The sequence below is a fragment of the Semicossyphus pulcher genome, unplaced genomic scaffold (genome assembly GCF_022749685.1).
Source record: "Semicossyphus pulcher isolate SPU_LCO1_2020_fin unplaced genomic scaffold, fSemPul1.0.p SCAF_14, whole genome shotgun sequence".
Taxonomy (NCBI): Eukaryota; Metazoa; Chordata; class Actinopteri; order Labriformes; family Labridae; genus Semicossyphus; species Semicossyphus pulcher.
Window position 1 is genome coordinate 29,098,829 of NW_027211648.1, and position 13,711 is coordinate 29,112,539.

Here is a 13,711-nt window from a genome sequence, read left to right on the forward strand (position 1 = left end):
GATTACAACATTCAAACCTGAATGCTGTCAGGTGTGAAGTTAGCAGAACAAAAAGCGGCAGAAGCAGTAGCGAGACACTTCTCCGATGATCCCAAGACACTTAGAGGAAAAGTAACTCTGAACCTATGTCAGAGAAAGACGGTCAAGAGGCCGGCATGCGTAGCGGCAGGAGGAAGAAGGTAAACGATCAGCACTAATATGTGTGCTGGAAACCACAGTGAGCACGGCAGCTCAGAGTCTCTGTCAGATTATCAGGATGAAGGATGAAGACATTTACACCACAGTGAGCGACAGGAGGGACGCTCAGCACTTTGCTGCTTGTGCTGCTTTATAGACGGAAATAAAGTTTAAAAAAACGATGATGACCGACGTGTTTTCTCCGTCTCTCAAGAGACATTTTTACGGTGATCTGTTTGCTTTAAGGGTTTCACAATGGTTAGAAAGTCCAGCACCGTCACAGCCCTATGTGCAAGCAAAGACACCCTGCAGACTTTTGTCGCTATTTCTGCTGTGTGATGTGTTCGTATCGATTGATAACGTGCAAATTATATCAACGTTATAGACAATTATTTTGTCATGATCCATTACTGAGATTGTTTTATCGTCCAGCCCTACTTTCAGGTGATGCACTTTAATTGACGGACGATGTTGCCTCTTTCACAGCTGATAAAAACACGTGTTCCTCTTCGTCACTTAGAGCCAAAATATGTAAAAATAGAGCCGAGGTTTCAAAATACTGGAGACTTATTTTAAACACACACGGATCAGATAGAGAAGACTGAGACAAATACACGATGCACAGTAAATAATTTATTGTGCTTTTCATGTGCACACGAACACAAGTTGACACACACACACACACACACACACACACACACACACACACACACACACACACACACACACACACACAGAGCATTAAGCAGTAATGATGAGTATTATAAGGCAGCTGATGAGAGAGATAGAGGACATAATAAACACACACACATGAGCACAGGATGGATAGGGTTATTAGGAGACAGTGGTTCATGCTGCACCCTTTGTGTGTGTGTGTGTGTGTGTGTGTGTGTGTGTGTGTGTGTGTGTGTGCGTGTAATCATAAGATGGATGAGGGCCTAAATAGACTTTCCTTTGAACTTGGCCTCTTGACGTGAGCAGAATGGGACGATGCTTCGCTCCTGTTTTATTTGCGTTCTCTCCGTTATTGCTCAGATTTAAGATACGACTGCACACAACGGACGACATTCATAAAGCCAGATGGTCGCAGCGTTTCAGAGGAGCCTTTAAGACGTGTGACACATTCCTGTAAGCTGGTTGTAATATTTGAGTCTTATCTTATTGATGCTGAGTGCAACAGAATCAGCACATTCAAATAAACATGCTTAATGAAATGAATTAATTTCCCATCTCACAAATGGGATCTCAGTATAAACTAATCTTATGTGTCTCATTCTGTAATTGTGTCTCTTTGCCCACAATGAGGGATATATACAATGTTATAGAGACAGAGCGCTAAGTCACACTCTGTGAACGACAGCCAGCAGAGGGGACAACACAAACACCACAATATGAAGAGCAAACGCTGACACAAGGCCTGTAGCTAGCTGAAAACTGTAGCTAGCTACAAACATAAGCATGTCAATGGAATATTTTAGCGCCCTGTGTAGAGAGGAAAAATGAGAGAGTAAATACCTGATACCTGCAGCTCAGTGCAGGGTGGTATAATCTGATCTCAGCTCAGATCAGGCCTTGCAGAGCGCTGGTGAAGACCAAGTTGGTCGCAACACGTCAGCTGTTTTACAAGTTTATACTTACGTCAGTGATTTGCTTACTTCTCTTTCCGTGTAGTTTTACAGCCAATCACAGTTTGATCATTTGTTTTAGGGCTGACACATGAACCGATAGAGTCGAATCTTGAAGTTGTAATCATTGCTCAGGAGTTTTGGCTGCTATAGTGTTAAAAATAATAATGTCAGGACAGAGTGTGACGCAGCCTCATGCAGGTGTAGTCCTTTAAGCTTATCAGGATCCTGCTTTAAGTCAGAAACTACATTTAGCTCTTCAGACTGAAGCTCATTGTTGTTACAAAATGCAGCACCAGCACTATGTGCAGTACATTGTGGTGTTTGAATGGGGCTTTATGGGGTTATAACCCTGTCAAAATAATGATTTGATGACGCGGTGTAAGAGCTTGTCCTGGAAATTTGTCTGAAGGATTTACTATTTTGAGTTCTGTATGAGAAACACAATCCTGCAAAGCTTTAAGTCTGACATTATTAGACGGTATAATAACTCTATAATGAATTTACAGTCTATTAAGATCAGCCTCAATCCCGTCATTAACATTGTTCCTTAGCCTTTATCCACCGTCACCGTCCTGTCTTCTGTGAAAGTTCAATCTCACAATCCTCCTGTCGTCCTGTTGTTTCTGGATTCTCCATGATTGGATTAGAGTTCTGTTTGTTTGTCAAATGTTTGTAGTTTTAATAAAACTCACCTCCTCATCATTGAATATCTTGACTTCAGGGTGTGAACTTTTTGGCCGTAAATTGACCCAAAAAACCGTCAAATGTGACTGAACCTTTTATTGGTCGAGTGTGCCACAAATGAAGCTGGTTAACATGAAAATGAACATGTTTAGAAACAATACAACGTGCAGTCGTTGGTGGTGAAATGTTGAGTCCTCTACCTAAAGCTAATCTATGCTTCTTTCAGACAGTCGGGAGATGGCAAACAGGTGCTACATTAGGTCGGCCTGCAGAAGCTGCTAAGGGGCTACAGATTGCAAATGTGATTGCATTGGTAATTTCAGTGTGTCTTTGGGAGCTGGGTGGATCGGGTGTCGCTGTACAGCGTTTCTGTTCTGGATGTCTGACGCTGGACGAGGACGGGGAGCAGCTCGTTCTTCCTCTCGTCCTTCATACACTCATCATGCTGCACTCTGTGCTGTTTGTTCAGCTGCTTCAACAAGTTAATTGTATTGCTTTGCATCGCAGACACAGGTATCATGACCTGTAGTATTATTATGGGCTGGGTGTCTGGTGCGACTTTTGTGGAAAAAATCACAAGCGGCGCCCAGTTAGTGGCACGTTTTCCATCAGAAAGGAAAGTGTTCGTCAGCCAGGAAAACCAAGAGTTACAACCATGACAAAGGCAGCCAACCGTAGATGTCTGGTTAAATTGGGAAGTGTGCTCCCGTAATTACCGTTTATCGCCATAGGTGCCGCCAAAGAGAACAAAACTGAAATCTTCAGGATGATATCTTTAACATCACTCGCCCTAAACCTGACAGTGTTTCTGCTCCATACATTTCTATAACGTGTCCTGAAGTTGCAATTAAACAACGGAGATATCCGCTCCAGATAAAGTCGTTCGCCGATGTCATTTGGTAACGATCAATCAATAGTTTTGATCGCTACGTCATTAATAACCTCCTACGCGCACACGCGGCTCGCGTTCTGTTTCGAATTGCGAGAGAAAATATTTAACTTTTGTGACTTAATTAAACAGACGGCTGATGAAGACAGGCAACGAAGCAGACAGAGAGACAGACAGAAAGAGGGGGCGGGGCCAGCAGCTGTGCAGAGAGCAGAGGTGACGAGCCGTTTTGGGGGACCAGCTTTTCGTCTTCTGTTCCAGACATTGGACTTTAGTTTCTCCAACCGTCTCTGTTGTTTACTCTTCCACTCTAAACTGCTGCTGCAAGGTAGGCACTCATGACATGACATGCCAGCTGCCCCTAAAGTGAAGCCCAAACCTCTCCATCGCCCCCTGGGGGAGTGGCTGTTTAGGGAGCGCTTGATTTGATATGCAGCAGAGTTTCAAACGGACGGACCATTTTAAACATCAATAATGTTCGATTAATTGTGCAGCCATATTTCAGATCTACTCTTTTATTCACCAAACATTCTCTCACGGCAAAATAAACACAAATACAGGTTCAGTTTTCTAAAGCATTTAATGCTTAACATTAGCTAATAGCCAGCTAGCTAAAATAGCAATACAGAGTAAAGAAAATCCTTTGTGTGACGCGACTGCAGCATCCAAACACCCACGTACAAGTCAAAGACCACTTAAATACACAACATACATGCTCTTGTTGCCCTGGCCTAAAGAATATCAGCAAACAGTGTGTCACATCAGTTTGAACAGATATAACCTGTGCTGAAGTTTTCACCTCCAGATTAAAAGAAAAGCACTGCGGGGTGTGTACGTGAAGCAGAGAGCGCTTTGGAACAACTCAGACATTTTGTGCAGCAGAGAAAAACAGGATGTTGCAGGTCAAACGGGGAAATTAGTAGCACTGAACCTAAAACCTGTGTGTGTGTGTGTGTGTGTGTGTGTGTGTGTGTGTGTGTGTGTGTGTGTGTGTGTGTGTGTGTGTGTGTGTGTGTGTGTGTGTGTGTGTGTGTGTGTGTGTGTGTGTGTGTGCGCAAGTGTGTGTGTGTGTGTGTGTGTGTGTGTGCGCAAGTGTGTGTGTGTGTGTGTGTGTGTGTGTGTGTTCCACATTCTCTCCAGAGACAATCTGAGGAGCTCTAATTAATGGCCATTAGTGTCTGCCCGTTCGTCTCTGAGATAATTTGTTCGCTCTCTGTTTTCTTTCTAAATAGGTGTTTGTGGGTGTGTCAGGCGTATTCTGCTATCTCTGTGAGGACCAGCTTCACTTTCAAACCTTCATAGTGAGGACATGTCAGTGTTCTGTTTATTTCAAGGTTATGGGATCTTCTGTGGTGTTGGTGCATGGTGCAGACAACAGCACAGCCCTGAGGTTATCTCCTCTACTGCCTTGGTTTGGTATCTTGATGACCCTGCGTACGCCCGAGCACGGGTGTCTACATGTTTTCAACAGCTGACACAAAAGTTAAATCTCAAATGGTAAAAAAGCAATACATGTGACTCTGATATCAATGACAGTTATGATGCTTGTTTTCTTTACTCAGGTGACTGTGAAGGCAGCAGGTAGTCTCTTATTAGAGTGATGATGCACCCTGTCAAAGCACACTTGCAGATGTGTGCAATGAGCACCAGGCCTGGTGCAAAATAAGAAACATTAGTGCTTATGTGCAAATCAAACATCTTGTTTTGATTAAGTATACTACCTGGTTTATGTTGAACATCAGCAGGCATGTTGGAGACGGCTTGGCCAAAGTGTCGCGGGGTTACACCTGGACTGATCGGCAGTCAATCGCAGGGCTAACACACAGAGACAGACAACCTTTCAGGCTCACATTCATACCTACGGGCAGTATTAGAGTCATCAATGAACCTAACAAGCATGTCTATGGACTGTGGGAGGAGAACCCACACATGCACGGGGAGAACATGCAGACTCCACACAGAAAGGCCGCCTACGTCTAGCTGTGTAGCGACAGCGCTAACCACTGCACCACCGTGCAGCCACGACAGAGGTTGTTTGAGTTAAATTTAATTGTGTAGTTTCCAGAATAAAAAAATGCTGATTCAAAGTGTGAGGATAAAGCAGGCAACTTTTTAATTCTCAGATTGTTGTCAATGATTTTTGCATGTCAAATGTAAGTTAATAAATCCATAAAATAATTTCAGAAATAAAAAACTAAATTGCAGATTGTTATGCAGGATATGAAGCATTGTGATAACAGATACAATTGTGCATCATTGTGCACAAAAAACTAGTCGAGTAAAATTAATTCTACTTCAAGTTGTAATCTCAAAGATCTCAGTTCGTTCTCTTTGGCGGCACATATGGTGATAAGCGGTAACTGCGGGAGCACATTTACACACACCCAGATATCCAGACAGTGTCACATGTGTGACGTCCACGGTTGGCTCCGGTTGTAACTCTTGATTTTCCTGGCTGACGGTCGCTTTCCTTTTCAGACTGTTTGCTTCATCTGAGCGTCGAGTTTGTTTCTTCTTCTTTGGATTTTCACTTCTTGTTGAAGTTGTATCTGTAGTCATCCATCTTTTCTTTGTTTGTTCAGCCATAGTAGATTACTGTTTACTCGCAACACTTGCAGAGAGCGGAAAAGCAGCCGCTTAGCTCCGCCTACCCTCTCTGGCAGACCAACCACTGCTGGCTGATGGAAAACACGTCACTAAGTCGCACCAGACACCCAGTCTGTGAAAATACTATATACTGCAAATGCAAAGGCTGTCATCAGTGGGCCATAGACTGCTGCATATACATTTTTCTTCAGATATGAAACTCTCTATATTTAGCGTAAATGTGTGCATAGATTATTTCTAATAACAATTAATACATCAGTATTATCAAATACTAAAGGTAAGACCATAGCAATAAGAACCACACCTCTGATTATCTGTCCTCTGTGTGTTTTCTTTCTATATTTCTCTTTACTTCACGGTTTTCTTGACACATCTGTACACTTCTCTGTGTTTTCCCAACAGATCTCAGAGAACCTGGGTAAGATGTACAGTGAAATGATCTTCGTCCACGGTTTCGTCCACTGCGACCCGCACCCGGGCAACGTGTTGGTCCGAAAGTGCCCCCAGAGCAAGAAGACGGAGATTGTGCTGCTCGATCACGGCCTCTATCAGGTGAGAAATCTCCAGGCTGCACGAACATAAAGAAAACACATTTGTTCTAATAGTGCCGTCCATTTTTCATGCTGCTGGCTGAGGCCTTGAGTAAATAGGTAGAGCAGCAAACAGTCAGGATGCACATAAAAACATGGACGCCGCACACACATTTACACACGCTTTTAGCAGAGCTCCGGCAGGATAAAAGCTTTTTGATAAACAACTCATTTGATGTTGTTCTTAGCGGAGTGCAGTGTGCTGCCTTTGGATTGGTGCATCACTGCCTTAATCATACCGACCTATATGTGAGCGCACACACACAAACACACACACACACACACACACACACACACACACACACACACACACACACACACACACACACACACACACACACACACACACACTCTTTGATTGTTAACACACTTGCTCCTACAAACAGTCACATCCACAGGAGTTTGTTTACTGCTGGTCCCTGTGTTCACGAGGAGGATTTATTCTTCCATAATGGCTCCAATTTATTCTTAATGACTTCTGACTCCAGCCGTCGTTTTGGAGAATAATGTTAATCCACTCCTCAAATATACACACACATTCAATTTCACTGCCCGGTACTATAAATTGTGTTTGTGTGTAGTGCATCAAAGGGTCAGGGGAAATGGAGGAGGAGTTTTAGCTGCCGATTCAACGTGTGGAAAGTAAGAAATGCAAAATGAGAAATAATGACATAAATACGGGACACACTTCAGATCAGATTATCTTTATTGTCCCACAAGGGGAAATTAGTTGTGCAGCAGGAGAAAACAGAACGACACAATACACAAGGACTAATGCAATACAATACAGAGACAATACAAATGACGCAACAACATCAACAATAAAATCAGCAAAAAAAAAATCAGAGCTCATACCGATTATACCGAGTGGAAATATGCAAAAGTGCAAAGTGTGGGAAAAAGTAGTGCAAGTAAGGCAACCTGATTGTGCTTTGGTTAAATGAGACACACCGCACCGGTGCCCGAAACGACGGCCTGAGGGCAAAAGCTCAAGCTCACTCCGGAGTGGATGAATCTGGCAATCGGGTATAGCATGAGCCCTCTTAACCAATAGGTGACCTAGTTGCAGTGTTGTGATCAAGTCATCTTTGCTCAAGTCCCAAGTAAGTCTCAAGTCATTTGGTCCAAGTCTCAAGCAAGTCTCGAGTCATGTTTTCTTGGGCAAGTCAAGTCACTATTTTTCCACCCAACATCCAGCACTCTTCCCTGTAGTATCCTGTCTTTATAAAGAGAAAACACAAGGTGTTAGCAGCCCGTCTAATAATGATATTATCGGCCAGTTTATATAACCTGTTCATAAAGTATGACAGTGAATTGTATCTGTGTTATCTTGGCACAGCCATGATGATGGTCTGCTCTGAGACCGTGTTGAGTAGTAACGAGTACGACTGACGAGGCTTCTCTTTGGGGGCTTTGATGTTGCGTGTTGCCATAGCGAGGAGTTTGACTGACAGCCAGTCATCCAATCATGACAATCACATACCGGGGAGCTTTTTGAGTCGCCCAATCATGACTCCCAGTCTGCGCTGCATACATACTTGATAGTTAGACAGAAACTTGACAACACTGAATTTTATCATTTTATACACACACACAAGTCATACGAGTCATCATGCCTCAAGTCAAGTCTCAAGTCAGTAACTTGCAAGTCCAAGTCGAGTCTCAAGTCATCAAAACAATGTCGAGTCGACTCGAGTCCAAGTCACATGCCTAGTTGTGGCTACATCCACCTTTTATCCTCTCTGATCAGTCTATGGCTTCACCCACAGTCCAAAGACGGGCGAAATCATTTGTGTTGCAGCGACCTCAAATCACTACTGCATTATAGACATAATAATATCCTCTTGCTCCGCCCAACCCCCCGCACGTCACTGACACGCCTCCACTCGGAACGGAACTCATTCATTCAGTGATCCTTAAATTGAAGACGCCGTGAACCAGGAGGTTCGCTTGCGTCTGGTCTTACGGGAGCTGTGTGTTGTTTTGTCCATTGTAAGTCCGCGTTAGCTCATCTGTTTTAATGGTCCTTGGATCCAAAGACGGTGGAGCTGTATCCTGGGTCATAAAAATACAGCGGCTGTTGTGACGGAGGCCGACTGATCACTGGATGTAAATTCCGGACTGGACTGACTGGACTCTAGTCAGATGTGTGAGCTTTACCTGTTTTGTTTCTGTTTTCTTCCATAACCCTTTTCTGCATTGAATTGCAAAGATTTACTTTGATGAACTGTTCTGAGTTGTTGATGGACTGGTTTAAAGAAATCCTGGACTGGAGTCTTTAACTTCCGGAAGGAACGTGTTTCTTCTGTCTTTGTTTTCCCTTCTGCAAATATAATCCATGTAATTCTGTTTGTTGTGCTTAATTTATTGAGGTCTATGTTGACTGTTGTCACAGTGTGGCAAAGTTATTTAAACAAAGCAAGCACGTTACATGCAGGTGATTCTGTTAAAAATGCCAGGGATTGTTCATGACTCATCATCTTTCCTCTCGTCCCCTCCAGGTCCTGCAGCCAGACTTCAGGTTGGACTACTGCAGACTGTGGCAGTCTCTGATTAAAGGAGACATGTCGGGCGTGGAGCGCTACAGCCGCAGACTGGGAGCAGGAGATCTGTACCCGCTGTTCGCCTGCGTGCTCACCGCTCGGTCCTGGACCGCCGTCAACGCTGGCATCAGTTCAGTGCCTGTCACAAACTCTGAGGTATCAGCACACACACACACACACACACACACACACACAGTACATAGTAGCACATAATGAACTCTGGGATGCAAAGTGCTTCACAGAGGTGGCTCTGCGATCAACACCCAAAGTTAAATGAAAAGAGCAACATTAGAATGGTAACAAGACAGTGAGACCATGAACAAGAGGGGGACTCGTCTTCAGTCAGGGAATCTAGATGTCGAGTTGTTTCCCACTCTATAAAAGTATCTGATGTATTGAATAACACATCACATCAGTGGGTCAAGGTAACTTAGAGCATTCGCACAAGATTGGAGGAACACATATAGACTTCGGATTGCAGTTTCACGAGCACAGCCAGAGAGAAGCAGACTCTGTGGAGGGCTGCTATTGACAGCTGCACAGATTCAAACTGAAGTGCATCAGTTCCATCAGACACGCCTGAGATGAGGACTGAACCACGCGCTGGAGATGCATCCGGTGTTGTCAGGGTGTTAGAGCTGGAAATCTAGAGGATGTTTCAGAACCTCTGCAAGGATGATGATGATCACTGTTGAACCAGATCCTGTGCCTGTGCTTCACATCAACTGGCCATTGGGGCACATGGGAAGTGGATCTTTGGCAGGATCAAAAATGTCTATAGCTGTGTCTCAATTCAGGGGCTGCATCCTTCGACGGACGCGGTCTGCGGAGGATGCATCTATTGTAGCCTGCGTAGACGTGAAGGCCAAACTGAAATGAGACCGTCTGGTCTTCAGAGGATTTCCTGGTAGTGTCACCAGCTGTTCCCGCTCCAAACCTTGCATCCCCAAACATGAACCTGCCGCCTAGCAACAGGTAGCTAGCAGACTAACTAGCTAAGGAAGCTAACGTCACATAACCTATTAATAAAAGATAATTTGAAGTTTCGAGCTTTAGTTATCTTTAGCTAGCTTTATTTATTTATCTAGCTATTCGATTGAGTTGAAACCAAAAACTTTTACATTTAAAGAGTATTCCTCGGCCGCTTGAGAGTCCACAATTTCTCTCAATGAATCTCGGGATACGTTGGGTCGAAGGATGCACCTGGTGGGTCCTTCGGGGCCCGGGAACAGGAGGACACATTTGCCAGCAGCATCTGAAGGAGCCTTCGAAATGGGACAGCCTGTGACGCAATCGGCCTTCAGATACGTCCTTTGAAGGCCGCAGCACCTGGATTGAGACACCACTGATGACAAAGCATTAAATAAAGTTCTTTGACAATTATTCAAACATTTTGCAGCAAACAAACAAAAGATCAGTGGTGTCCTCCTGTTTCTTACTCTGCCTAGCCTATCCTACCCATATATAATTGTCACATAGGGCACAAACTGCCAGTTCTTTCAAAACAAAGGGAGACTTGTCGACATAATCAACGCCATCGATGTCATCTATTACAGAAATACGTCGATTTGTATGACGTGCGTCGATGTGTCACCAATAAACAAGAGGGCTGAGTTCAGAGCTGGAGCACAGGGAAGTTATGTGCGTGCAGAAACGGATCTTGTCACTCATTGCCGGCGGTCTCCTGGGGCGCCACGTTCAGCGGAGCGCTGGCTTGAGCCTCAAACATTTTGAACGAAGCCCCGATATTTTGTGAAATTTAAGCAAAACTTTCTCTCTGCTCCGCTCGTATTTACTGTCACTCTGCCACTCTCTCTCTCTCTCTCTCTCTCTCTCTCTCTCTCTCTCTCACTCAATGCGCACTTCACAACATAAGTTACGAGAGGAGAGGAGAGATGCGTTCAGGTCCAGCTGGGAAAAACTCAAACTCGATCTTTTGACAGAGGGGAGGGTAAGAAGTAGGCCTCTGTACTCAAAAATTGTTGTTATGTTTTGAAGTAGTTCTGTTGTTTAATTAGCTCATCCTGCTTGTTTTAAGTAAAAATGCTGATTTTATCATTAGAGACCTATCATTGGAGACTTAAAAAAAAAAAATCTTAAAAAAAAGAATCTCTAGAACAATTGATAAATTAGTCGTTAGATTAATCGACTAGTCGAAAAATAATCGATAAAAAAATAATTGTTAGGTGCAGCCCAAATGAATACTGAAATATTCTCAATTATAATACTAACTTTATCAAACTTCATGTTTATCTTCCTTAAACCAAATAACAACAAATAAATCAATAAATGTAAAGTTAACAAATATTAATAGCTCCATGATTGATAGGAAAGATTTCTGGGCCGAGGGATGGGATGCAGGACACACACACGGACCACAAGTTGAGCTTCAGTTAGGAGGACAGAGGATACAGAACTAACGGTTTAAATAGTCTGTTGACCAACATCTGGAAGTTAACCTTTCAACTCTTGGTGCTCCTCTTCCACATCAAACAGATTCCCCTGTCACTCAGGTGTGGCTCCTCTGCAGAGGACAGGTGAGGTTAAACATAGGTCACAAACATGCATATTAAAGTTTACGTTTTTGGAGGACATGATGTGATGTAACGAGTATTCTAACAGATCCATAGAGCACAAATGATCAATTTACACCGCCACTGATCACAGACTACGTTTCCTGTCATTACTCGATGTAACCGGACCGCCTGAAAGAGACCAACAAATACGAGTGGTGTTTGGAAATATTTCTGCAAAGTAGACAAAATGAATTTGGAGCTTTGCAAGCAAGCAACGCGGTGTGATACTACACCATTAATTTATGAAGTACTCTATAGTAACGTTATGGATATCATTTAAAATATGCATGCTGCCGAGCTCGGAGTCTCTGCGTGTTTTGATAATATAGTTTAACAGGTTATTTTAGTTGCTCATCACTCATTTCCCTCCAGAAGCCCAAATATATTCACAAACATTGAAACACTTTAATTGGAGTTTAAAGGTTTTTTTTAAACACAAGATAGTTTTTAAAATCCACCAGAATGAAATGGGTTTGTGTGCGTTTTTAAGTGTCCTGTGAACCACAGGGGTTCCACAAAGCCATCTGTGCTGGAGAGAGAGTTTATTTTTACCTCTCTTATGCAACGTTTTGAAGCTGGCAAAAGTACGACAAAACAGTCTGCTACAGTGTGCCACCCCCTCACACACGACGGCCAGGACAAGACTCAACCTGGCACGGAGCAGACGATGAAAACCTCCCTGTCTGTTTGGGTATTACGAGAAGTTAGATGTATATTTTCTTTGAGATTAGTATTCCGATTTTAAGAGCATGACCACAACTTGAGCCTAATGTGAAGTCTGTACTGAGGGTTTGAGACCGTACAGGGGGACAGAAACAGAGAGGAGAGCAGTAACAACAGATGGTGCAACCCAGGAAATATTACTGTCATGAGTGTGTCTACAGCCCGGATATTGAACTTTTAGCAGTGGGTCCTCGTGCCTATTATCTGCTCTGAGAGTTTTCACATGATATTGTCGTCCCTGTTTACATTCCGCCCCCGGACCACGCGGCACAGGCCTGTGATGTCATCCAGGCCATCACGAACTGGGCAGTGCTGACTGAGCCATATGGCGAGGACATCGAGGGACTTACACGCAGCATCAAAGGGTACATCGGCCTACACCGTAAGCTGTTCCCCCCAAAATAAGCTCTGGATCCCCGGGGATGTAAAGGCTCCTGAGGCATCAAAGCTCCTCCTGTCCCCTGAAAGAGAGCCTTCCGGTCAGGAGTTCTTCTTCATAAGCCCCTTTCTCTCATGCACTGCACTCCTGAAAATGTCCAGACATTTTCCTGGGAGGGCTGCATGTGTGAACGCAAATGGTCAAATTTTTCACCCCGACTTTATGCAGACTTTTTCCTGCTGTAAAATGTCCAAGAACAAGTTGAGGTGAGTCGATGTGTGAACGCAGCAGGTGATACTCAGGAACATTCACAGCGAGTGAGTGGGCGGGGTGATGACGTCTATATCAGGGGTGTCAAACTCCATCTGGGTCTAAGTCGAGGGCCAAATGGGGTCAGCATTTATTGACTTAAATTGATCATGTTTTTTCAGAGGTATTATGACAAATTATTCACACAGAAAAATGAACTTTACTGCTCCCAAAAGATAAATTCATTTGTGTATTTCCCTCTCTCTATCAGCAGTTTGTCACTGAGTCATTTCCACATAAAGTTTGAACACAGGCAACAGAAACAGCCAGAAAATATTCTGTTTTTTATTCACACACCGTCAAGCAGTATAAGAACATTTTAAAGGTGATCAATCTGGTGAAAATGTAACCATAAGCAGTCTACCTGTGATTACAGGAGAAGTGCAGAAAGGAAACATGTGTTTAAGTGCACTCTGCTCTTTGCCGGAGCCAGGTGCTTGGCATCTTTTCTTGGCTGCAGGTTCATTCATGTCTGTGGTCAGGTTCTGAGCTGTGGACACTCTCAGGATGGTGCGAGGGTGTGCATCAGTCGCTTACACAGGTATGTGCTTTCAAACATGCAGAGCATCCGAGCGGCTTGTAGGCGGAGCTTGAGGCATCGTTTCA

General features: G+C 43.8%; 1 protein-coding gene across 1 annotated transcript in view; it reads left to right on the forward strand.

Moving 5' to 3' along the window:
- Positions 1–13,711, forward strand: part of adck1 (aarF domain containing kinase 1) — an 84,031-nt gene that overhangs the window by 54,846 nt on the left and 15,474 nt on the right. The window contains exons 8-9 of the mRNA XM_069662111.1: positions 6,388–6,537; positions 9,077–9,274. Coding sequence (XP_069518212.1) covers positions 6,388–6,537; positions 9,077–9,274 — 348 coding nt within the window. The remainder of the gene's footprint in view (positions 1–6,387; positions 6,538–9,076; positions 9,275–13,711) is intronic.